The sequence below is a fragment of the Zeugodacus cucurbitae genome, chromosome 2, assembly GCF_028554725.1.
Source record: "Zeugodacus cucurbitae isolate PBARC_wt_2022May chromosome 2, idZeuCucr1.2, whole genome shotgun sequence".
NCBI lineage: Eukaryota > Metazoa > Arthropoda > Insecta > Diptera > Tephritidae > Zeugodacus > Zeugodacus cucurbitae.
The window spans coordinates 25,247,172-25,273,010 of NC_071667.1; the positions used below are offsets into that span (position 1 = coordinate 25,247,172).

Below are 25,839 nucleotides of genomic sequence, written 5' to 3' on the forward strand. Positions count from 1 at the left end.
TTTAAATTGTTCTTTATGTTGCAGTCCGGCATCCTTGATTTGCCTGCACAGCTGATTACATTTATGTAAATATTAATCGGTGCGTAAAAATGTCGCTTTCACAGAAATTAAATGTTATATTTAAAAGAAAATCTGTGAAATATGGAGTGCCTTTTTTAGTTTTAATGGTTGGAGGCTCGTTTGGATTAGAACAGTTCACCCGCCTAAGGTAAGGATGGTTTGTTGTTAACCTTATTTAATGTTCATATCAATGCTGACTTTACTCTTGTTTCTTAGATATGAGTTTTCTCGTAAGCAGCCGGTAAGTCCTGAAGAAATGGAAAAATATGGTGTGACAATGAAAAAACCAGAGGAAGTGACACTGGACAAAGAATATGAAAGTATAAAAAGCTTGAATATTGATGACTGGGAGAACAAACGCGGTCCTAGACCATGGGAGGAAACACAATAGCAGAGATAAAATATCCCTGCACAATAATTCATGTAAAAGAATGTGGGAAGAAAGTGTGTAACGATTGTCGTTAATATATCCACTATTTGTAGATTTTAAGTGTTTTATCGTAATATTGTACTGACTTTATAAAATAAATTAAAAAGTAATTCTAGCTACAGTAATTTTATTATTGTGAACAGTAAAGTGAGAACAGTTATTCTTCATAAAAAATAGTTTGTTATGTTGGCAATGCCATCAAATTGACTAAACATTTTGACATATCAACGAAAATTCTCAGCTGCTTGAAAATATACAATCCGTGAGAATTAATCACTTTCACCAACAAAACAACATTCATAAACTTAAAATTTAAACAAATTTTACTCTTTGTGTTTACTAAAAAATATCAAAATAACTTCTCAAAGTGAAATGACACCCAAACTTAAATTCGCCGAGGGTATGTATTATTCGTGACGTATAAACAGTTCTGTAACTTTTTATTGGTAACTAATTGTTAAAATTTATTGAAAATATAGGCGAAAAAGTGTTATGTTTCCATGGACCACTTATTTACGAAGCCAAAGCTCTGAAAAGTACAATTACTAAAGATAAACAAATAAAGTACTACATTCATTACGCCGGCTGGAACAAAAAGTGAGTATTTGTGTTAATTCTCCTAATCACTTAAAAGTAATAAGCCTTTTCAATATTTAGTTGGGATGAATGGGTGCCGGAGAACCGTGTGTTAAAGTACAATGAAGCAAATGTGCAACGTCAAAAGGAAGTATTCAAGCAACATTCAAATGCAGCCGGGAAAAATAAGAAGAGTAAGTTAGTACATCCAAACGTATTATATTGCTAAATATTTGTGTTTACATAGGCACACCAAAGGGTAAGAAGGGTGAAGGGGCTGGAGCCACCTCGAAGGACGGTACGGCTAGTGGCAGTAGTGAATCGCGTGCATCCACGCCATCAAAAGATTTAAATACTACTCCTTTGGCAGCACCATCAACCTCCGGAAGAGGTAATCGATCAAAACCAACAACAAGTACCCCAGTCGCCAAAGATAGTGACGGTAGTGCAAAGGAGGATACTACTGCTCCCTCTGCAGGTAATAAAGACGAAACAACCAAAGAAGAGCCACCAAAAAAGAAGCGTGGAGGATCAACTTCAAATGCAAGTGACAAATCGAATGGTAGCGGAGTGGGAACAAGTAATAATCCAATAACACCTGCGTCTACAAGTACAAGTACTGGCAATTCTCTCCAAAATCGTTTGGATACATGTGTGGAAAATGAAGAAACATTCCTTTCCAAAGTGGAGGTAAAAATAAAAATACCAGACGAGCTGAAACAATGCCTTGCTGATGATTGGGATGCTATTACACGCCAGCACAAATTGCTCGACATTCCTGCAAAAATTACAGTTCAGGATATTGTTGATCAATATATTGCCTTTAAGAAAACATCAAAATCGACAAATGCTTCCAAAGAAGTAGCAATTAACGATGTGCTGAATGGTGTTGTTGAATATTTTAATGTAATGATAGGTTCACAGTTGCTCTATAAATTTGAACGACCCCAATACGCGGAAATATTGCAACAACATCCCGAAACACCACTTTCCAAGCTGTATGGTGGCTTTCATCTGCTACGTCTATTCGTTAAACTTGGATCGATGTTGGGATTCTCCGCATTAGATGAAAAGTCAATGCAGATGTTATTAGTGCATCTTCATGATTTTCTCAAATTCCTTGTGAAGAATAGCGCCACTTATTTCAGCATGACCAACTTTGTCAATGTTAGTCCGGAGTACCATCGTAATACTCAATGATTTTAAATGTGCTGCGGATTTTGGAGTTGTGCCAATGGATATGTCACTTTTATAAAATAAATTCTTGCTTGGATTCATGAGTCGACAGAAGGAAGGAATTCATCGCATATTCATTGCACATCATATTGTATTTTAATGTGCGACCAGCATACCAATGCAATTTTAGTAGAGGGTCCCCTTTGTAGTGATATCAAACTTTAATAAATGATTTCTTTAATCTATTGCCAAATGTAGATTTCATGCTGTATTTAAAAATTGAATTTATATATTAATTAATATCTGAATATTACTTATGTATGAGTTCATAAATTAGAATAAATTTTTTCTAAATCTTAAATCTCGTGTCGTTACTATGATTCTTTCAACGATTTGTAGTGTACAGAAACTTGAAACATGTATGTATTTAATGTTTAAAAATTTTTTTATTAAAAAAAACTAAAAAACAATTCTGAAAACATAAACTTACTTTACATCAGTTTGCTCGCAAACCTTTGCATTATCTTCGACAACTTCTTCCTCTTCATCACTACTGCTACTGCTCGTGGGATAGAACTCACTAAAATCTTTTGGTTTATTATGTGCAGCTTGCTCCCTCTCTAGATATTCATTTTGCACCCGCACAATCTCTTCACTAGATTTACATTCAGCATAGCTGTTTAGCAGTGTTTCATTAAGCTCTATGAAAGAATGACCCCATGAAAACTTGCCCATATACCATTGCGCCTCCTCCACGTAGCCACAAATGTAAAGCGTAGCTGCAATTGCTTCCACGCAACTTAATTTGCAGGGTTTTCCGTAGTTAATTGGGTTAGCTGCCACAAGATATGGTAGCAAGCGTGGATGAGGGCTACGCATGCGATTGAAGGGTGTCTCTTCAAGTTTAGCCCATGAACAATCCACCACTGCTACACCTGCTGCACCAACTATATCTTTATCAAGCGGACTGACACAATTTACACCAACCGGTGTAAGTACGAGACCTGGAAACTTTTGACCCAAACGCAAATTTTCAATTAGACCCAGGCGTGCTAGTTTTCGGCCAGAACATTTCTTTGGATCACAATGATTCAAATCCCACATAGCAATAGGAAAATCCGGTGGATGTCCTATACCATCTATACCAGCGTCCGAGGATGAGGAACTACTATCACTATCATCACTAGCCAGATCGCATTCACGCTGTGCAAATTGACGCTCGCAGTTGCGATTAGATTTCACGTTGCGAAATTGACCATGCCCTCCTCCTCCACGTTTTCCTTTGCCACGGTTGCGGGCACTCATTTTTCAAATTATATTTTAATACTCGAAGATATTTAGTAGTAGTTTACTAAAATTAGAAAATTCCAAATGTGCTTTGATTAGTGTACTTATGTTTTTGTTTACAGTTTTTGACATTACTGACACATGTGTTTTTAGGTTTGTTCACAAACTATACAATTTAATGTATTCTTAAAATATTATACTTAAATTAAATTAAAGTTGAAATTTTAACAAAAATAAATGTGTGTAAATCTACTCTACTTAAAAGTTATTAGTTTAAAGAAAGACAGAGGCATATCATAACTTTTAAAATATGTGACCTGGTCTACGGAAGATGAGATGTTGTTTATTTTTAACAGCTGTTTCCCAGAAAACTAGTTTTCGCACGTTCTCTTTTCGTAGACCAGGTCACATATTTATTATTTCGGAAAAATAGATTTTATAAAATGCATCCTTTACCGTCGATTTTCATTATGTTTGTATGTACGTTAATTATATAGGAGGCAGAATTTGAGTGTACCTCGAAATATGTACATTTGCTAAAATTGTATATGGTATATATCTTCACATATGTACTTCCTATTTACAAAATGTAGATAAATATTTATAGTAAAGAACGAATGCCAGCGGTCAATATGTTATACTAGTTTCATTGCCAAAAAACACAAAACAAAAATAAAGTTACAGTTAGATGTCAAGATGAATTTGCCAAATTGTAGCTATCAGATGTCGTAAAGTCAATAAAACATCTATTTCTAATTTCAATGCTAAATTGTTAATTGTTTGCATTTAAATGCGTTCAAATCAATGTTAGCGAATTTAAAGAAAATACTACAAAATTGGTAAATACATAGATATACTCGCAAATGTCTGCTGATTAACAATGATATTATAGATTGAAATATATGTACATACATACATACATACATACTTACATATATCTCAATATCATAATTAGTGCAAAATCTAATTAGATGACGTTTAATGAAATTGAGATGATTGAAAAAAAAAACAAATATTTCATTTTAAAAGCGATTAACTGATTTTAATCCCTATTTAAATAATACTACCAAGTAACTTAGTAAGTTCACAAATAGTTTTATTTTGATTAATTTTTCTGCATTTATGTTGTTATATTTCTATCTGCTAGTGTCCACGAAAGGACAAGCCAACTTAACAAAGGAGTTCACCTTGACCGCTACTTTTGGACATATAGGCAAAAGTAGTTCAAAGTTAGATTTCCTTTTTGCAACGACAACATTCGTTTGCTTGTGAGATTTACAAACGCAAAACTTCAACAAATGCATGTAAGAAAAAACGAACGTTCAATAAATTATTGTTTCATGACGAGAGATCGTGTGTAATAACATAACCCAGTCATATATACGGCGTGTGCTTTTCATAGTGGGAGTACTTATGAAATCTTATGAAAATTAAGTATTTGAGAATATTATTTCTATAACTTTATTATGTTTTAGTTATCTGCTGCCAAATAAGCTGTAAATATTTAAAGAGGCGGTCCGAATTTGTATGAAATCGTTGTGAGGGATTTACGAAATAAGAGATATAAAAAAAATGAATAAAACAACACTTCCAAAATTTGTGAGTGATCCAAATGAAAGCATAATAAAGCCGATATTTCTTTCTTCTAGTAATAGATTTCAAAATACCGTTATTCTCGTATGTAAGGTTTTTTCATATCAAAATTTATTTCAATTTAAATGGTTACAACGTTAAACAAACCGTTTTATGGTCGTAGCCATATATATATATATACATATTCCCCAATCGATGACGATGGAATAGATATTCCATTACCCGACCATGAAGGTCGTAGCCATAGATCTGGTCAATTCCATACATCTCCCCCAATCCTATACTTACTTTTATCCTTTCTTGTTGTGGAAAAATCATCGTCACATGAAGAAAAATGGATTGCTTCTAAACATTTAACTACAATAAAATTGATTATGTATCCTGCAGTGTGTTTGTTGGGTTTTCTATAATGAGATTCGTCATATTTCATCAATGCTTATGCTAGTTGTTGCCATCGTCACTATGTGTTATTGCCGGCTTGGCAACAACAACAATACAAAAGTTATACACAATTTTATTATTTTTAGATAGACTTGATGTTTTTTTTGTTATTGAAAAATATTTATATATGTATATTCCCATATGTACATACATACTGAAATATTGACTCGCAGCTTTGTAGAGCAAGTTGTTGTTGAATTTATCAACAGAGGCAACAACTTTATGGTCTTTAATGCCTCGTAATTGGCCACAGCATTTTGGGCTAGCATCAATTTTCACCATTTATGGCGGTGATTTTCTCGACTAGTATTGCTTTTTCAAATTATTTTTCATATTTTCCTCGAACAAGTGTTCTTACTTTGTTTGCTTTTGTTTCATTTGTGTATTTGTGCTCACATGTGAAAAAGTGCTGATCAATAATCATTTTATGAAATTATGTTAAATACTATAAACGTAATCCTAAGGCAGGCAACAAGGTTGAGAAATCTCGCGAGCAAATTAATGCAAACAAAAATTATTTTTGGAAACGAAATGTGTATTGGATATCAATGAATGTGAATGTACAGACATACATAATTCTATCTGTATATATACACTTGCATATATTGTCTAAACTGTACCACAAAAAATACGCAAATAGCTTCATCTAGTCAAATTCTAAAGTTTTTTTTAACAAAACGTAATTTATATTATGCGTACTTGAAGACTGAATAAAGGTTTCTTTCTACAATCATTCTACGTTTATAATGTCATTACTCTTTGAATTAGTACCCGAGAGTTTCGACCAATTGTCGACTGATTTTTTGATAAATATAAAATTTTAGCACTGATTAAAATTATATCATTGTTGTTTTATTACACGAAAATACTTTTTTTACTGTCGAAAAATATCAGAAAAGTAAATATACTCTTATATTTTTTCGGAAATTCGATTCACTGTCTAATTAGAGCCCGTGATGAATTTTGTGTTTGTTGTTTTGAACTAACTTATTAACCAACTAATTGTATACGTACTGGTATTGTTCTCTTTTCAACTTGTTTATTTAACTACTTGATACTAAAATTAAATAAAATCGGTCACACCTTCACTAACCTTAATATAACCATATAAGAAATATATCGCTTACCACAAGAGAATAATATGAAATTTTGGAATAAAACATTCTAAACAGAATAACTCGGAAACAAAAATTATTTTCTAGAGTCAACTAATATAAAAGAAAGATAATCTATAAAGTCTCTTGTGCGTGTTTTAATCTGCTAAAGCTGTTGCAATAACTCTGTCTAAACAAAAAATATGTATTTTGGGGCCAATTAAAACTGTATAAATTGACGACGAAACCGTGAATGAATAGCACACATATTTAGTATAAAATTAACTTGTACCATAGGTCATATATGTATTTATTTAGTTCCCTTACTACATTTCGCTTCTCCTCCGAGATATATCAAAACCAAGTAAACTAACACAAATCACTTTATTCATCATACTAGTGCCGTGAGAATATACATATGTATGTACATACCAATAGCTGTATCCAGCGAATAGTATAATCTTAATCAAAATATTTTCACATAAATATTTTGGGAAATCTTCTGGTAGGGATATTCAATATCAATATTATTACGTTTAGTATGGGATATATAAGAAAAAAGAAAGCCAGATGGGCGAAAATCATTATACTAGGGGTATAAATCTCAATTTATTCTATAGAAATATTATATTAGATTTATGGATTAACCCTAGAATCATAACGATAATGTACGTAAATTTTACGTATATTATAAAAAGCCATTTTGTTGCTAAGTTGATTATTTGATCAAACTATTTACTCTTTAACATATTGTCTGCCAAGCGGTTTTGACGAAAATCTTCGCCGGGTGCCAAGCACTTCTTTCGTTCTAAACTGGTGTAAATATATATTTACTTTTTTACTGTTCCCGAAAGGGTTTGAGGCTTATTTCGGGTTCGAAAAGTTTTTTATACTCTCGCAACAAAAGTTGCTAAAGAGAGTACTATTGTTTTGTCCACATAACGGTTGTTTGTAAGTCCTAAAACTAAACGAGTTAGATATAGGGTTATGTATACTAAAGTGATCAGGGTGACGAGTAAAGTTCAAATCCGGATGTCTGTCTGTCCGTCCGTCCGTCTGTCCGTCTGTCCGTCCGTGCAAGCTGTAACTAGAGTAAAAATTGAGATATCTTAATGAAACTTGGAACAGGTGTTCCTTGGCACCATAAGAAGGTTAAGTTCGAAGATGGGCGGAATCGGACCACTGCCACGCCCACAAAATGGTGATAACCAAAATGACATAAAGAGCTATAACTAAGCCATAAATAAAGCTATGGAAATAAAATTTGGTATGAAGGATCGCACTATGAAGGGGCATATTTGAATGTAATTTTTTTGGGAAGGTGGGCGTGGCCCCGCCCCCAAATAGGTTTTTTGTATATATCTTGCAAACCAATAAAGCTATATCAACCAAACTTTCTGCAGTCGTTTCTTTTAGCCGTTTCCTTATACGGTCCAAAAATGAAAGAAATCGGATAATAACCACGCCCACCTCCCATACAAAGGTTAGGTTGAAAATGACTAAAATTGCGTTAACTCACTAACGAGGAACGTCAGAAACACCAAATTTTTCATAAGAAATGGCAGAAGGAAGCTGCACTAAAATTTTTTTACAAAATGGAAAATGGGCGTGGCGTCGCCCACTTATGGGTCAAAAACCATATCTCAAGAACTACTCGACAGATTTCAATGAAATTCGGTATATAATATTTTCTTGACACCCTGATGACACTGGTGGAATATGGGTAAAATCGGTTTACAAGGCGTAGCCTACTTCCCATGTAACTTAATTTTGAATCCTCCTGATTCTTTCACTTTATAATGTATACATAAGGAACCGATAAAGATAGCGAAATAAAACTTTACACAAATACTGTAATTGAGCTGTGACATCACTTGTGGAAAAATTGTCAAAATCGAACCATTACTTTTCAAGGCCCCTGATATCAAACATGAAGTACTCAGTGCCTAAGGGTAATTTTTCACCGAAAATATAGGTAAATCTCTAAATAAATTGCGAGAGTATAAAATGTTCGGTTGCACCCGAACTTAGCCTTTCCTTACTTGTTTATTTTATCGATTTTGTGCGACGTGGCACTGATCAAATAGTACGAAAAAATGTTTCGCGGTTCTTCATTGTTATCTGTTTCATTTTATGTTTGTTTTTTATTTTATAAAATTATTTTATTTTAATAAAATGCCAGACAAGTTGAATGTCGAACAATCCCATGAATTTTCATGTGTCGCACGAAAACCTACGATATGGCAGCCGTAACGTGTTAAGAACATATTTTCATTCCATTTTATTATATACAGTGGAACTTCTCTAACTCGAATCATCATAATCCACAAAAAACTTCTAGTTAGAGAGACTTCGAGTTATAGAATTTTCATTAAAACATATAATTTTTCAAAAAACTATAAAATATAGATTTATACACAGTTTTAGTTATTTACTTCACATAAAGTTTTATGTACATACGTTAAGACTTGTATTCTCTAATTTTGATTATTGCACTTTGCTATGGTTTGACTCTTGACGTCTGTATCCCATGACTTTGTTACATGATTTATGCAATCCATAAGTGTAATATCATATTTTTTGTTCGCCTCCATTAGATATAAAGGGACTCTTTTAAAATTCTGTCTCGATAGTAAAATTTTATATTTTGTATTTTTCCCTAGTCGAAAAGTTTGATTTACGGAATGAATTTTGTATGATATTTTACTTCTATTGCCATTTCAATACTTCGAGTTATGGAGAACTTCGAGTTATGGAAGTTCCACTGTAGTAATAATATTTCTATTTTGAAAATTCCATATATGTACGTAAAATTTTCGTACATTATAGTTCTAGGGTTAATGTTCAGAGTAAAGAAAAAAACATTTATTAGTTAAAAGCTGTGAAAAGTAAGGATTTCATAAATTTTAATATGATTTTTAACATACCAACAAAACAATATACGGCAACAGAATCATAAATAAAGTTAGAATTCGTATAATATGTATTTGAAAAGCAAGGAAATCCTTTCCAAAAAATAATATGTTACAAAGCTACTAAATCGATATGTTGTTGTTGAGTTCTTAACGCCAGAAATGTAAAATTTCATTATGACAATTATAATATCATTAATAAATGTGTTCTTTTTACCTTATTCTGAACTTTTCTATGGTGTCTAAGTATGTATGTACATACATATATCGCTGAAAATGCCAATTTGACTCTACAGTAATTAATTCAAATGGATATACAGTTGGACTTCCCTAACTTGAATCACCATAATCCAAAAAAATAATTTCGAGTTAGAGAGACTTTAATTTGTAGAAATTTCATTAAAACGTAAAATGTTTCAAAAATTTGTAAAATATAGATTTATACAAACGTTTTATTTATTTAATTCGCATAATGTTTAATGTACATACGTTAAAACATGTATTCTGTAACTTCGTTGTTGCAGTTTGCTATTGTTTGGTTCTTGAAGTCCGCATCCCATGCTTTTGTTACATAATTTATACAATCCCTAAGTGGAATATCGCATTTTTTGTTCGCCTCCATACGATATAGTGGGACTCTTAAAATTCTGCCTCGATAGTGAAATTTTAAATTTTGTACTATGCTTTGGTCGAGAAATTCGAGTTATTGAAGGAATTTCAACAGTTCGAGTTGTGGAAATTTTCGGATTATAGAAGTTCGAGTTATGGAAAATCAACTGCAACCCCAATATCAAGCGACTAATCGGTTTAATAATGATGTAATCTCTGTGTTCAACAGATAGTGAGATACCTTCAATAGAACTTAATTTTAATTCTTATCAGTTCATATTTTCGGCTTATCTAACATTAGAAGAGAAAAGGATATATGGTATAGAAAAATAATAAAGAAAATAGAAAAATATAAAGCTTTGCCAAAAAGAGGCAAAAGTTCAAGAAATTTTTATATTAATTAAGTGCAATCAAACCAAATTATTAATAATAGTGTAGAACAATACATACTAAACTAAAACCAGGTCTACAAATTCAAGTTAGGAATGAGTAAAAGTTACAGATTTGAAGTTTTTAAGATCTATAAACAAGTTACATATTTCACGAATTTAAGACATAAAAAATTAAAAAATAATAATAATAATGAAATAGTCTTGTATTCTTTCTACACTGTTCATGTTATAGAATAACTTGCGAGTTCAAATATTGAAATCACTTAGGAAAGCTAAATTATAATATTCCGATTTATATGATAAATTAACAACTAGAGATATATTCGTCCAAGTACTGGCGGCAGCTCTCATAAAATTCCTTTGAGAAATACAACAAATAATAATAAATTATTTGATCCTAGATACTGAAATTACTGTTTAATGGTTAGAAAATTAAAAAATAAATAAATAAATCCAATTGCAAAAGAGGCTATAAAAGCTTAGATATTCTTTTATCTAAGATTTTATTTAAGTTTAGTCGGCCTTTATTTTAATTGTTCAAATTATATAAAAAACTGTTTGTCTTTCTCTATATTTAATTCATTTCATTTTCAACATATTAATAACTAGAAATACAACAAATTCTCGTCCAATAAATACGTGCAGCTTTCGCATTCTACAAAATAGCAGCAGCAACAACAAAAAACAATAATAATGAGAGACAATGGCTAAAAATACCGGGCTATTGCAGGCGAGCGCGATATTTTTCGTTTCTTACGCTAGAATGGAAATATGTGAAAATACATATCGATATAACAGAAATAATCAAATCCAAAAAATAAAATAAAAAACTAGAAACGAGAGAAAAGCAGGGAAATTTTCTGAAAATATATCTTCCAACGGAGAGGCCTGAAAATGCCAGACCGAGCAAATGCACCACTACACGCGCAAAGTTAACCAATACAGGCACATTAACCACTACAACGAAACGAAATGAGGATGCCTGGTAAACTGAGACGTCGTATGGTTTGGTGAGTGGGTTGAAGAAATGACGAAAGTGGATTTTTGGGTAAAAAATAATATTTTAATTTTTCGAAAATTCATAAACAAACAGGTACAGCCCATGTACATTTGTTTGTGTGTATATAGACTAGCATAAAATATATTTTTAATTTTCTTAAGTATTTTTTTTTTTGGTACAAGTATATACTTGCGTGTATTTTTATGTATTTTATTTTTATTTTTTTTTTTTGCATATATTTTTTAAAAAATTTCTTTGTAACATGTTTGTTTTGAAGCTTTAGGTACGCATAAAAAGCATTTACGAAAAATGCCAAGGACCATATGACGCCACCTAGATGCAGTTGTAAATCTTGATATATACATACATACATAATTAGATGTGTATATAATTACTGAAGTCAATCTAAATAGTCACAGTACTGTATTGCCTCCTTTTCCGCCCACTTGGCGCGCATTTGAACATCGTAAAGCTGTCCTTTCCTCCCGCTTGCATTTATCAGGCCCAACTAGTGCATACATATGTATGTAAATATATGTATATGTACATATGTAGATATGCAATATACATATCGAGCATATACAATTTATATCAAAAGCGTTCGTATTTTTTACTTACTGCCAGAATAAAATAATTTTTTTTATAAAAATAAAAATTAAAAACAACAACACTGCCGCATATATGTACATACATATGTACGCGCGCAGCCAGATATTATAACATGGTTGTTGTTGTTGTTGTTGTTGAAGTTTGTCGATATATATTTTTAAGAATATATTTACGTACACCTACATATACATATGTATGTATGTATATATTTATGCACGTGTGTGTACAGATGTTTGTGCGTTTTTTGGTTTCTTTCGCTGATCGTGCAAATGTTTCATTGCGCCGGCTGCGGCCTCTGTTGCTGTGGCTCCGGCATTGGTTTGGTGCCACCAAAAGCGTTCAAATTAAAAGCAACAACACCAACAGCAACAGCAACAGCAAATACCGCCATAGCCTTGCGCGCAATGTACACCCATGCACACATACATGCATACAAATATATGCTAGATATGCATGTGTGTGCCACTGTGCGCCGCATACCGCACTCAACGTACGATCGATGGCACGCACACAAGCGCATAGTGTGCACAAAACCAATACCAATGCAATTGGGCCGTCGCGGTGGCAGCAGCATTTCGTTTCGAACAGATTCAAGCAGAACAGCTAAAGTGTTTTCACAAAATTTTCAGTTGAACATCACAATCCGTTCAAGTCGCGGATAACTCCGATAATATTATATTGTAAGTACTGACCAATTGACTAACTGTTGATTGTCACTCACTGACTCACTGTGTGTTGTGTTCTAAAGTAAAATCAAGTAAAGTAAAGCAAATTAACCACAGAGAAAAGGAGTATACTATAACTGATAAACTGTTATTTTCATTGAAATTACTAACGAAACGAGCACAAGTTGTGTATGGTGTGTGTAGTGTTGGTGATAAAAAGTGGGTTAAAAATTGCATATTTTCAAATCGTAGCACTTTTTAGAGACAATTTTTTCTATGAAAGTGTTTTAATTTTAATGAAAAAATATTTTTAACAAATTTGTTATTTAATTAAAAAGTGTATTTGAGTTAATAAACTTACACTTTTTTGAAGGTGCATTTTAAAAATTGCTTTCGGCAAGAAAAAAGCTATGAACGCAGTGTTATGTAATATTTTCTTTTTAGAAACTAGCTAATTTTCTTAAGTATAATATTGAAACTGAGTAGTAGATACATATATTTATATTATTAATGGTTATTTAATTGAATTTTAAGGAAAATGATAAAAATATTTTTATAAAGAAATACGTACTGTATTAGAGTTTAATTACGACGAAGCTACGTACTTTCTATAAAAATTCAAATTAGTTTGGTTTTTAAAGTTAAATTTAGAGTTCTTAAATTAAGATGATAAATTCTGTACTTTTTTCTGCAAAAAAATAATAAATACATATTCAAAACAGTTTTTTTTTTATTTGAAATGGGCAAGATGTGTAGACAAATATGTTAACAATATATTTTAATTTGTTATTTCTTCTAAATATCTATTTGCTATTTTTATGGTGAAATTGTTTAAAAATTTGATTATTAATTAAATTTCTTTAGTTTGAAATAAAAATATTTTTTAATTTTTTTTTTTCTAAAGCATCGTCAAGCAAATTTGTATGTAATAGTCTAACCGCTGCACCAGCATATGTTGCATATAAAAACAAAATATGTTGGAATATATGTATGTATGTATGTGTGCGTTAGTGGTATCCACAAAGTTCAGCATACGACTAGTATAACTGAAGCAGCAGAAAACCACAAAAAGCGTTTAGAATTGCATATGCTTGCAAAATAAATATTAGGAAAACTAAGAAAAAATATGCAGAGAAATAATAAAAAATATAAAAAAATATAATGAATAGAATAAAAAGTAATTGTATTAAAAAAAACTAAAAAATCTTTATAGATGCAAGCAAATATGAAGGAAGCTAAATCTTTACATACAAATTCTAATAATTTCAAAAGCATACATAGTTTCCAAAGAAATATTTTCGTACGTTTATAAAAAATAATAATCGCAGATAAAATACTTCCCAAGCACCCACGCATTTTCGACAGCTACTTATACATAAATATACTCATATGTTTCTGCAGAAGCATACTTGAATGCCTATGCGCCAAATTCACATTAACGGGCACTCGCCTTATTTGCACAATCCCCAGTGGCATGGACATTCCTAAGCATCAAGCATCAATTTGCCACACATACATATATACATATACTATGTATGTATGTATGTACTACAAGTGATTTTGTTTACCTAAAAGACTATGCAACACATGGCTTGTCGCTGTGTAATTCGATCCTAACTGTGGCATACAGCCAATGGCCGGTGACTATTCGCGCTACCACTCAACACTGTTCTATATTTGATTGTGCTTCCCACAAAAGCTGCGCGAGGATCACAAGCACTTCTACGTGTATGTGTGTGTGTTCACCGAAAAAAGAATTAGACACGGAAAAGCTTTATACGTATACCAAAAAAAGAACAGCAGCCTTTTCCACCAATACTTGCATACAAAATGATCATGTTGTTGTTTTATTTTGGTACTCTAGCAGAATATTCTGACATTAAACAGCTGCCTGCTGGCGTTGGCGTACGCTAACTCATAGATATATATGTATTTTTGAGTGTGTCTGTGCATATATTCACCACTACAGCTACTGAATTACCGTTGTTTATGAGCATTAAGCTCATAGAAATCTATTTGGTATTTCGAAATTTTGACTATTTCGTTTAAAATTTTCGAGCATTTATTTTTAGCACAATTTAAGGTATGCTAGAAAGCATACTCTGTCTCTCTGAGATGTTCATAGCAACTTTAATTTTCTTTTTGCTTATAGAGATGTATCTCTTGTGCGTGACTTAATGACTTAATTGACTTTTTGGTAATTTACCATGTCTAGTTTTCCACCTTTAACTTATTCTTGAGCTTTTTTTCAAGTGATTACTACTTAATATTGAACTTATTCGAAAAATTCATTCCAAAAAATTAAAAAAAAAAATCACAAAAAAATAAAGCGATCTAAGCCCAAAAATTTAGAAACCAATTATTTTATATTATAACCTTTAACATGTTTTAAACTAGATAGCATCGCCGTTGTCAAGTTCAGCTTAAGCGCCTAATTGTATGCTATATATGTATGCGCAGTATAAGAAAAGACAAACAAAATAAGTCTATGAATGAAGTTATTGATAAATTTAAACGTTTTTAGCGCATACATAGATAAAATCTCTTTATTTATATATACATATATATATTTCTATATTTAAGTATGAAATAACTTTTTTAAACTTAAGCATTCCACACTCTATTCCCGATAATTCCAAATAATTGATAAAAGTATGAATTGTGTCATTTTCTGTATAAATATATAGATTTCATTTATATGAATAAACACTTGAATCAGCATTTCTGGAATGTTTAAAGTTGGAGTCACCTTGCTGACCAAGTGCAAATGCATATATTTACACACATACAAACAATAATAATAAACGTAAAAAAAAGTTGGTCATTGTGCATATTTGAATATCACAAAAGCACCTTGAAAGCACTTGTGAAGTTCCAATTTAAATTTAATTTAAAAGCTCTATAAAAAAAAATTTAAAAGCTCTATAAGGCACAAAAAGCTCTTAAGGCGGGTGATGATTTTAAACTTCTTGAAGAAATTTGATATATTTTTATTATAATTTCGTGGATATTTGCATGAAATTTCGAATTTGCGAACGAAAAGTCATGCTATGAAATTCAATATAAGTACATAATTTATGTGCAATTTTCCAGAGGTTTGCAAATTTTTAAGCAAATAGTCATTAATTCTAAGCCGTACTCATAAGATATTAACCTTAAACTGAGCTTAATTCGGTTAAAAAGTACCCAATCCTACACACAAACAAAAAATGCATGAACTTACAAAAAAACGCTTTTGACCCGCTTTGCTGATTTTAAGAAAACAACTTCAAGTGCAAAATATAGAAAATACATAAATATACACATACATATATACGAGTATGCATGAATATTCGCGACCGCTGTAATGTAAACAAACGGTAACAGCTGACCAGGAAAGTGCTTCGAAGTGTGTGCGAGCGTGTAGCGGCGGCAGGGTCATCGTTACAAGCCGCCTTCACTGACAGCGCTCAAACTGAGTCAGGCTTTTGGAATGCTTCATACTTTTTTATAAAGTCAATGGAAATGCTCGTATATCACATACGATAAATAAAATATATGCACATGCATACATACATATATGTATGTAGATACGTATATACATATGTACCTACAGGTGTACGTAGAGGTATGCTTGCAGTATGCATGGCATTTATTTTACGTTACGTATTTTGCATACAACTCATTTCCTCAGGTATAAAGTCGATTGTATACTACAACAAAAACACACATAGCATTTGACGCATGCAACTTTGTTGTTATTTTTATTGCAACCGTAACGAAAAAATCGTACGTAAATCAGTGAACAGTTTGAATGACCAAAATTTATTTATTTTGTCACACCGACGTCGTCATACGTTACTCGTCATGCGTCACTCCACATATATGTACATATGTTGCCTTTTGCTATACATATTTTATTGTGTGAGTGCGCTGAACTACATATATGCGCTTGGAATTGATTACAGCGACACTGCATAAAACCTTACGGTTTAACCCACATCTCGAAATAATGCTGTTGGGCTTGCAATAGTCAGTTATACATATGTACATATGTATATAAGTCCGTTATATGTATACTTCCTTTATCAACCAGCTGTTATAGAAAATCTTGCAAACTTTTATTTTTAAAGTTGTTCTTATGTATACATATACATACATACATCTCTACGTCCATTATTAAGAAATCAGCAACAACAGTTGTGTATACACAAAGTTATCAAAATGCAAAATGTCACTTGTCTCCACACCAATATCTTACCATTTATTTACTTACATCTATTTATATCTGGGTAAAAGTTAGCGCTAGATGTCAGCATGCTGAGCACGCGTTCGGAACCTCTCATCTATAAAGTAATTTTATGGTACACACTTTTGAGTTTAGGGTAACGCCGTAGTCTATTGAAGTAGAACGCTGTTATTTATATACATACATACATACCTAGCACATTATATATGTACTTATATATAAATATATATGGGTGCTTACAACTGTTAATAAAATTAGGGCAAGTTCGACGTTTCTTTATTTTTTTGTAAGCAATGAACTTTGAAGATTAACAATTAATAACGGGTGTGTAAACAAAAGTTTACGCATCCCTGTATAAGCTTAGAAAAAAGTCTATCTTTCTGTCACAGAAAATGTTCGCACACTAACTAGGAATAAGCTTCTAATAAGAAGTCGTAAGCCTAGTGAAGATGGGTTTCAAATTTGTAGAAACATACAGTTCTGTATGACATATGCCCCCGTACAAATTGTTTTCCTCAATTCTAGTAATCGATGAAATGGCATTTGTATGCCTAATAATTATAAATTCTCAAATTGATAATTTCTTAACAAAAATGATTCCATAGACGAAAAATGGTGAGCGAAAGCAAAAGAACAAGAGACTTCTAGCTCTCATTAACGATCTTAGCACAAAACATGCTAATTTTGATATGTTTACAAACTGAGGATAGAATTATGGAGTGAGTACTTTGAAAGACGTGACAATTGCAGGATAGTGTCATTATACAATAGACACCTAGATATTACTTCTACTGTACTGTGAGAAAGACTTTGACTCTTAAATTTTGTTAAGGCTTATTTTATATTATTTGGCATTGTTTGCTTATAGGCCCTTTTGTTTTTACTAATACCTTTCTTTTAAATCGACCTTTTCTCTAATTAGTTTTCGAATTTCAAAGAGAGAGAGTTTCTATCAAAATTTTTATAAAGGTTTTTTTGTGTTATAAGCTTTTTAACGGTAATTTTTCAAATCTACAATTGGATGTTTCGTTGAAAACCAACATGTTCCCACACCTACAACACAATTGTGCTCTCTAATATTTTATTTATTATTTATGTACTTAATTGCAGGCTTAAATGTATATCTGTGTATATGATTTATTTAATAATCGTTTAACTTTTCATTTCGCATTTGCCAATTTCAGTTTCTTCGAGTAAACAGAGCAAACACAAAACCCAGCCACCATGGATGCCATTAAGAAGAAGATGCAAGCGATGAAAATCGACAAGGACGGAGCATTGGAACGTGCTCTTGTCTGCGAGCAGCAAGCACGCGATGCCAATACTCGTGCCGAGAAGGTTTGTAATTACTTAAAGACATACAAATTTATATATATCGTAGTTAGATGTACATTTATATAAGCAAATTACAGCTGTTCGATAAGCTACCCAACAATCAGCAAAACAGTTATAAACATTCAAACGGCTTAATTGAAAAGCGTGCATTTTTAATTTTTGTTTCAATTGCTGCAAATTCAAAGTTTTTTTTACATAAAATACATACTTACATATATGTATTTGTTGAAATTTTTTATTGCAAATTATTTGTGCTTTTTTTTGTTTTTGCTTATGAAGAAAACTTAATTAGTGACGGTTTCACGCACGTGTCTGCTGCGTCAACAATGCATAAAGATTGAATATCTTCGCATGAATAATGAATAAAATTAGATTGATCAGTACCGTTATAATGTAGTGCAATAGAAATATTTCATGAATTTCTTTTTCAAGCGCTAACTGCTATGAAAATTATTAAATATGAATTGAACAGTGATAAATTGGCATAAATACAAGGAAAATAAATAAAAATTGTAAAATAAGATTTTAAAATCATTTTTTTTTTAATTTAATAAAAATGCATTCATTTGCAAAAATTAGGTCAAATTTTTTAATTTAAAATTTTTTATATAATATATAAATTAATAAAAAACGTTAACTATACAAAAAGAATATTGCCGAATTTATCAAATACCTCTAAAATTTTAAAATCTATGAAATGCAAAGTATAAACAGAGCTTAAAAAATATATATAAAAAGAAATACAATAAAAATATTTCAAAATTAAGAACATTAAAATAACCAAAATTTATTTTTATTTATTTTGTTTATGTAGGCCGAGGAAGAGGCTCGTCAATTGCAAAAGAAAATCCAGACTGTTGAAAACGAATTGGATCAGACACAAGAAGCCCTCACACTTGTCACAGGCAAATTAGAAGAGAAGAACAAGGCTCTACAGAATGTAAGTTTGTCATTTTTCAAATTACTAGTTGTAATTATATTTAGATACGAAATTTATTATACAAATTTTATATTAAAATATTGTATATTAGGGTTATTCAGAGTCATTTTAACTAAATTGGTATACAAAAAGTTTTTTTGTTTGAAAACCATATTGAAGTTCTATGAGTATCACTTACCATATTTTATGACAGAATTCCCTCAATAATGGTCTCCATTCAAAAGTGATGCCAAATTCTAGCAAGAAACAATGCAATACGTAAGTTTTCTCGGGTTTCTTCATACAACTATTTCTCTTATTTTTCAAAATTTAAATATATCATATATTATATATAGATAAATTCTACAATATAATTAGCAAAATATTTATCTTTACAAGTACAAAAACAAAAATTGATCAATTTTAAAAGCTTTACAAGTGAAAGCTTCCAATTTTTAATTTTCACGAAGAATCTTTTTCACCTTCAAATATATTATACAACATTTTCAATGCAAATCTGCCAATTTTCATTTTTTATAGGTTTTCCAATATAAATGTGGTCGTTTAAAACTAATTGAACATAATTTATTAGCCCCTTTTTTTAGAAAATCATATGCATTAATTAATTCAAATTATTTTTATCAAATAAATAAAAGAATAATATTTTTATATTCATAATTTAAGTTAGAAATATATTTATTTATTTAATTTTTAATATCAATTATATTTTATATATAACCTATAAGAAATACTCAAATATTCGTCAAAAGAACACATTTTTGTGTATACATATACTATATTCCATGAACTCTAATATACTTTAAGAGAGGTATTCAAATAGTTTTGTGTTGTTTTTTTTTCACACTGAATGTGCCAGTTTTGGCACAAGATATATGTGCATTTATAATAATATTATGTTAGAGCCATTCGCCTCTACTTGGGATTATTATCGATTATTTTTGACACGTAAAAGCTATTCAACTTAAACGAAGACAGATTACCGCATTGGCACCTGTCAATATGCCAAACGGTAAAAAAATAACACAGGTCTCGCACTCAGTATACTTCATTCAAAACGATTATCATGATAAACGAATGCGCCACTGTTAAAACAACAAACGATCGAGAGCGATAAATTAACATAACAGCGCTAACATAACATATTCTGGCAATGAATAGCGGGCATATTTCATATTGGCTAGAGTCCATTGTCTGGCAACGACATTGTGATTCGCGTTGCCAACTGCACAAACGCGCACTTTACTCATTTTCCGTTGATCTATTTTTAAATGCAGTCTCATCGGTAATTTGTAGAAAATTCGGAAAATTCACACACATACAGAAGCGGAAATGTATGCACACATACATTTGCAAATGTATATATGTATATGCATTTGTATATAATAAGTAAATTGAAAAAGAGTAAAACCATGAGTGCCGCCCATTTCCAAATACGGCGGAAAGAGGTTAGAGCTATGGGATTTTTGAGTGAATTTCAAAATATCGAATGACGCTGTGAAGCTGCTCAGAGAGTAGAGCGTAGTGGAATTTTGTTGATTTTTATTTTTTTTTTTTTCAAAATTTTCAGCGCATGCGTTTCTTAAGAGTCCCAAAACGATTTGTTTATTTTGCAAAAATTGCCAAATTGAAAATTTAATTTTTGAAATATTTAATGAGCATACTGCGAATGGTTAAAATAAACATTGCAATGGGAACACATTAAATTAATAACATTGGTAAACATTGGTTCATGCGAATCTTCACTGAATTTAAGCATTATTTTATGCTGAAGAAATTTTTGCGAACAAAATTTTCAAGTTGCGGCGCACATGTTTCGTGAAGAGGAAGTAAAATTATATACACAGGTGTGTGTGTGTGTGTGTATGTACGCATGTACAACATTCGCACTTTTCACGTAATATGCGCATACAGACAGCAACTCTAACGGTGCTTAAGGTGTTAACAAACTTAATTGTTATCTAATATATCATTATATACATACATACATACATATGCACATGTAAATATATATTACATGTGTATAATTGTATAATCAAATGCAACTTTTTTCTTGCTTGCTAAAAATTAATGGGTTTACGGCTGTAGCTTCAATAGAAAATTATAAAGCGTAGATAACATTTTGAAAAGTTGTTAATTAAAAGAAAGAAAAAAAGAAACAAATTTCAAAACAAAAATATAAAAATGACTACATACCGGTGCGCCTATACAAATAAATTTAATTACACATATATGTATGTGTGTATGTATGTACATATGGTGAGTAATGCATAAGCGAATACAAACTACCTTATGGAACGCTAGAGGAAAAGCTACATATAATACACGCTGTTGGCTGAATGATCACACACTGTAATTATAAAATATGTATACATACATATACACATGCATATATGTATGTATATGGCGAAATACAAATCATACATACAATCCATATGAAAATACTCGCCTGATGACACAGAGCATTGAATTGGCGTTGACTCTCTTCGTCGGCGACCTCGACTGAGAGAAAGTGGAGCACATGGCTGAAACGTACATACATACAAACTCATATGTACATATGTACATTTACGCTCCCACATATGCTGCTTAGCTGCTATAGGGCGGGCGTGCGCACCGTTAGTTTTACTGTACGATCACAGTGGGGTCGATGGGTTGATGGTCGACGGTCACGAATTGTAGTGTGCTGCAGTCGGCTAGTCAAGCGGAAAATTCGTAAGAGACGACAAAGAGAGTGGGAGCGAGTTATTAGAAAGTTTAGCTAAATTTTTTTGTTTTTACAATTTTTACATATGGTTGTTCATACATACATACTAGGTACATACATTACGGCAACTCTTCCTGAGCACTCACATATTCAATAGATCACTGGGAGTGTAACGTTCACAACCGGCGAGTCATAGTAGGGGGTGGCGTCCGTGTGAGTCAAGCATATTGCTCATATCACTCAAATAGCAGCGCATGCAGAGAGTGCAGACAGCAGAGCATACGTTGCTGATCATATGGAGCAGGAGTAGTAATTAAGCGTACATGTATGTATGTATATGACGGTCAAACTTATGTACCATACAAGACATACTTATGTACAGGCGTATGCAGTAGATATATTACGTGCCACAAGCAGCGCGCATAGCGGCAACCACGGGAACGGCAATAGAAGCAGAAGCTGAAGCAACAGCCAACTGCTATGGTTAGAAGAAGCAACAGCAGAAATTAAATCATCGTAGAAGTGAGGCCAACAATGCCGCATAATTAAATTGAAGAGTCTTTTAAGTAGTTACTCAAATGTGTGTGGTAGCGATTTGAAAGGTGCAGCTTTTTAATGAAAAAATAATAATAATAATTACATACAAGTAATAAAATATAACTGAAAACTCTATATTTATTTAATGTGAGTTAAATAAAATTTTAGAGTTGCACTTAAACAAACAAATTGACGTATTTGCGAAAAAAGTGAATAAAAAGCAAATATATTCCAATGAAAATTTTGTAACTTAGTGTTTGGAGCATGGAAAATATTACTGCACATTGCAAATATTAGCGCAGACTCAAATGCAACCGGAAAACTAAATATACATATGTACATACATACATACAAATACAAAATTAAAGCAAGTATTACCAAATCACGCAAACTCTACGTAAACGGGTGTGATATTAACGTCAGTATCATCGATAATACATATGTATGTATATATGTATGCATGTAAATAGTGGTGTGATTATGCGTGCTACTGGTGTATATATGTACATAACATGTATATAAACAATAAACACACAGTTTAATTGAAACTCAGAAACAGTAAAAGAAAGAACAACATGATTAGACAAATAATGTTATGTTGAAAAGTAACTAAACCCATTTTGATCGGAGTCTAATAGAAAAGTCAATGCAGCAGTGAGATAAAGAGAAAGTGTACGCATGAACTTTGAGATGGAAAATATGCATAAATCAATATAAATAATTTGTGGACATATGCGTATGCGCGGCAATTAGAAATATGCTCAAGATATTTTGAAAATAAACAACATAAATCAGCATCCGCAAATATTTGAAGTACACAGATTGACAGCTAATCAAATGTACGAGTAAACGCAAGTGATAACTGCACAAAGATCATACGAACAAAATAAAATAACGTGAAAAGCGGAACTGTAGTTGTATACAAACAAAAACCGTTATCAGTCGTTGACATTTCGAATTTTGACAGTGCCGTATATAAACTAAACTGCAATCAGGCGAACCATAGTAGTTTGCCAGTTGCAGCAGTTAAAGCATACTCAAATAAAATACATTTAAAATAAAAATAGTCTGTCTTCTTTTGATATACATTAGTGAAAATCACTTATGCACCCAAACTGAATAATTCGCTCGAGATTTCTATGCGCAAATTTATAAACTCTTAGAACGAGCAAACTCATTATGGTTCAAGGAACACTGTGCGGACATAAAATACATACAAACGCATGGCAAACAGTGAGTTATAGTAAAAAACCGCAAACGAAAAATCAACTTAAAGCAAAAGGTGGAGGTGGTGGAAATACCGATACACAAAATACAACAAATACACAAATTAAAAATACATTGAATAAAAATTCTGTAGCAAAAACAAAATCGCAAACTACAACATTGCTGTTGAAAGCGGCAGCCAACAGTAAAAAAATCTCAAGGACGAAGACGTCAACAAATCAAAAGCTGAATATAGCACAACCTACTGCGGCCACAGTGAAGCAGAAAACAGCACCCACTGTTGACATAAGAAAAACAGCAATAGCTGCAGTTGGCAGCGTACCAACTCAGCAGCAGCAACAATATACACTGCGTAATCGACAGCAACAGCAGAACGTACAGCGGCAACAGTCGCCCTTATTGTATGTTCGTCGTCGGCGCGCAAATAACGAAATCAGACAACTTAAACGTGCTCACCGACACCTATTGACTAGTGGTGGTTGTGACTGGCAGCACCGCCAAGCGACCAATAGCAGTGCTGCTGGTGTGGCAACCTTACGCAAGCAAGACGTCAAGTGTCCAACGAAGGCCAATAACAACAACGGTAGTCAAACGAACAGCTGTCGCTGTTCAGCGACAAAGAAGAAACAGCAAAAGTGTCATCCACCACAACAACAAAAACAACATAAGAGAAAATTGCAAAATTTAGTGAAAAATGCCCACAGTGGCGGAGGAGCAGGTAGTAATAGTAGTGGTAAATCAAAACAGGAGAAAGGTAAACAACAAATTGGCATTGAACGTGTTGGAACGAAGAATTCAAGAGAATCGTATGCTGAATCTGTTATCTCATCACGTTGGGATTCGATTGAAGAACAATTAAATTATTTGGATAAATTACTTTATTTCTGTGAAGACGAAGAAGATGCCTGTTGTGCATGGAATTGTAATATAAACAAAGCTTACGACTGCTGTAGTGTAAGAGCTAGATCAGAAGAGATTTATTACGAAGGTGACGTCGACGACGATTACGAGAGTGATTGTAGTGCTGATTGGAGCGAATCAGAGATGTCAACTTCAGACAAGAGTGTGGACGATGCAGATATGCAGTCCACTACAAGTGGTGCAGGATCTGCATCCACTAATACATCACCAGCCGTTCCTACCTCACATAGGCGACGCGGCCATCAGCATCACCCACGTTTTACGGGTACACGCCGTCCAAATATTCCAAATGTTCAAGAAATACTAGCTGCATTATATCGAGGTGATTCACAAAGTGTACTCACCAACTTACGTCAAGCAGCTCAAGCAGTACAAGATGACAGCACCATGTCCATTAGTGGTGGTGGAGGAAGCGATGTAGAAACAGTATCTTCGACAATGGGAGATTCACAATATACCGATGAGCAAGATGAAGACTTGGATTTGCAGCTCACAAAATCGTCAATGCTAAACTTGCCCCTTACCGATTCGGTAACTACGTCGATGGGTAGCAACAGTCCAACTCCCACGGATGAAAGCAGTATGGTTGATGAAGGCGTGGTAAGCGCACCAACGCCCACCAGTACTACTACAACCGAGAGTGCAACTCCAAAATCACAAAAAAGTAAATCTAAACGTGATAAAAGTGAAAAACTGGATCGTTCAGAAAAAAAGAAAAAGGCAAAGAAGGATAAGAGTAAACGTGCATCAGTTTGTTCAGATGCAGATGGTAATGTAATAAGTACAGGCGAAGTGAATACAGCAGCAGATGAAGGTATCGCCATTGATGATGAGGATGTGCAATCAGCTGAGTGGGCGAAGTTACGTTGTACCAGCGAGTCCGCAGAAATTGTTGCAGAGCGTGAGGCTCGTCGTAATAAAGGTCGCTGCGCCGACTATCCTGGACTCGCATTTGGCCGTTCCATATTCAGCTCGGATACTATGATGAAGTTCAATATCATACGTAACGAATTGCATAACATCATGAAAACGCAGCTTAAACGGGTAATTAAAAGCATGCGACTCCGTAAGGTAGTCAAATGTGAAATAATTTTAATTTCATT

General features: G+C 32.6%; 4 protein-coding genes across 23 annotated transcripts in view; 3 read left to right on the forward strand and 1 right to left on the reverse strand.

The window, feature by feature from the left end:
* Positions 1 to 14: 14 nt before the first annotated feature.
* On the forward strand, positions 15 to 605 carry LOC105213161 (cytochrome c oxidase assembly protein COX16 homolog, mitochondrial). Its single transcript, XM_011185779.3, has 2 exons — positions 15 to 208; positions 277 to 605. The coding sequence occupies exons 1-2, from the start codon at positions 90 to 92 to the stop codon at positions 449 to 451; spliced, it is 294 nt and encodes a 97-aa protein (XP_011184081.1). The 5' UTR covers positions 15 to 89; the 3' UTR covers positions 452 to 605.
* A 112-nt stretch (positions 606 to 717) lies between these two features.
* On the forward strand, positions 718 to 2,428 carry LOC105213160 (nuA4 complex subunit EAF3 homolog). Its single transcript, XM_011185778.3, has 4 exons — positions 718 to 890; positions 970 to 1,087; positions 1,148 to 1,260; positions 1,314 to 2,428. Exons 1-4 carry the CDS (start codon positions 863 to 865, stop codon positions 2,264 to 2,266), a joined length of 1,212 nt encoding a protein of 403 aa, XP_011184080.2. The 5' UTR covers positions 718 to 862; the 3' UTR covers positions 2,267 to 2,428.
* On the reverse strand, positions 2,170 to 3,670 carry LOC105213158 (18S rRNA aminocarboxypropyltransferase). The gene is made up of 2 exons (XM_054225293.1): positions 2,733 to 3,670; positions 2,170 to 2,508 (listed from the first exon to the last, which is right to left on the reverse strand). The coding sequence occupies exons 1-2, from the start codon at positions 3,545 to 3,547 to the stop codon at positions 2,457 to 2,459; spliced, it is 867 nt and encodes a 288-aa protein (XP_054081268.1). The 5' UTR covers positions 3,548 to 3,670; the 3' UTR covers positions 2,170 to 2,456.
* Positions 3,671 to 12,698: 9,028 nt separating this feature from the next.
* Positions 12,699 to 25,839, forward strand: part of Tm1_1 (tropomyosin-2) — a 41,783-nt gene continuing 28,642 nt past the window's right edge. For 7 of the 20 annotated variants that reach the window (XM_011185774.3, XM_011185773.3, XM_029040882.2 and 4 more), the window contains exons 1-3: positions 12,699 to 12,859; positions 18,257 to 18,410; positions 19,222 to 19,347. In XM_011185774.3, coding sequence (XP_011184076.1) covers positions 18,297 to 18,410; positions 19,222 to 19,347 — 240 coding nt within the window. In that variant the 5' untranslated portion in view covers positions 12,699 to 12,859; positions 18,257 to 18,296. Of the gene's footprint in view, positions 12,937 to 18,256; positions 18,411 to 19,221; positions 19,348 to 21,961; positions 25,781 to 25,839 lie in introns of those variants that run through there. The other 13 variants (XM_029040879.2, XM_011185752.3, XM_054225251.1 and 10 more) reach the window with 12 other exon arrangements.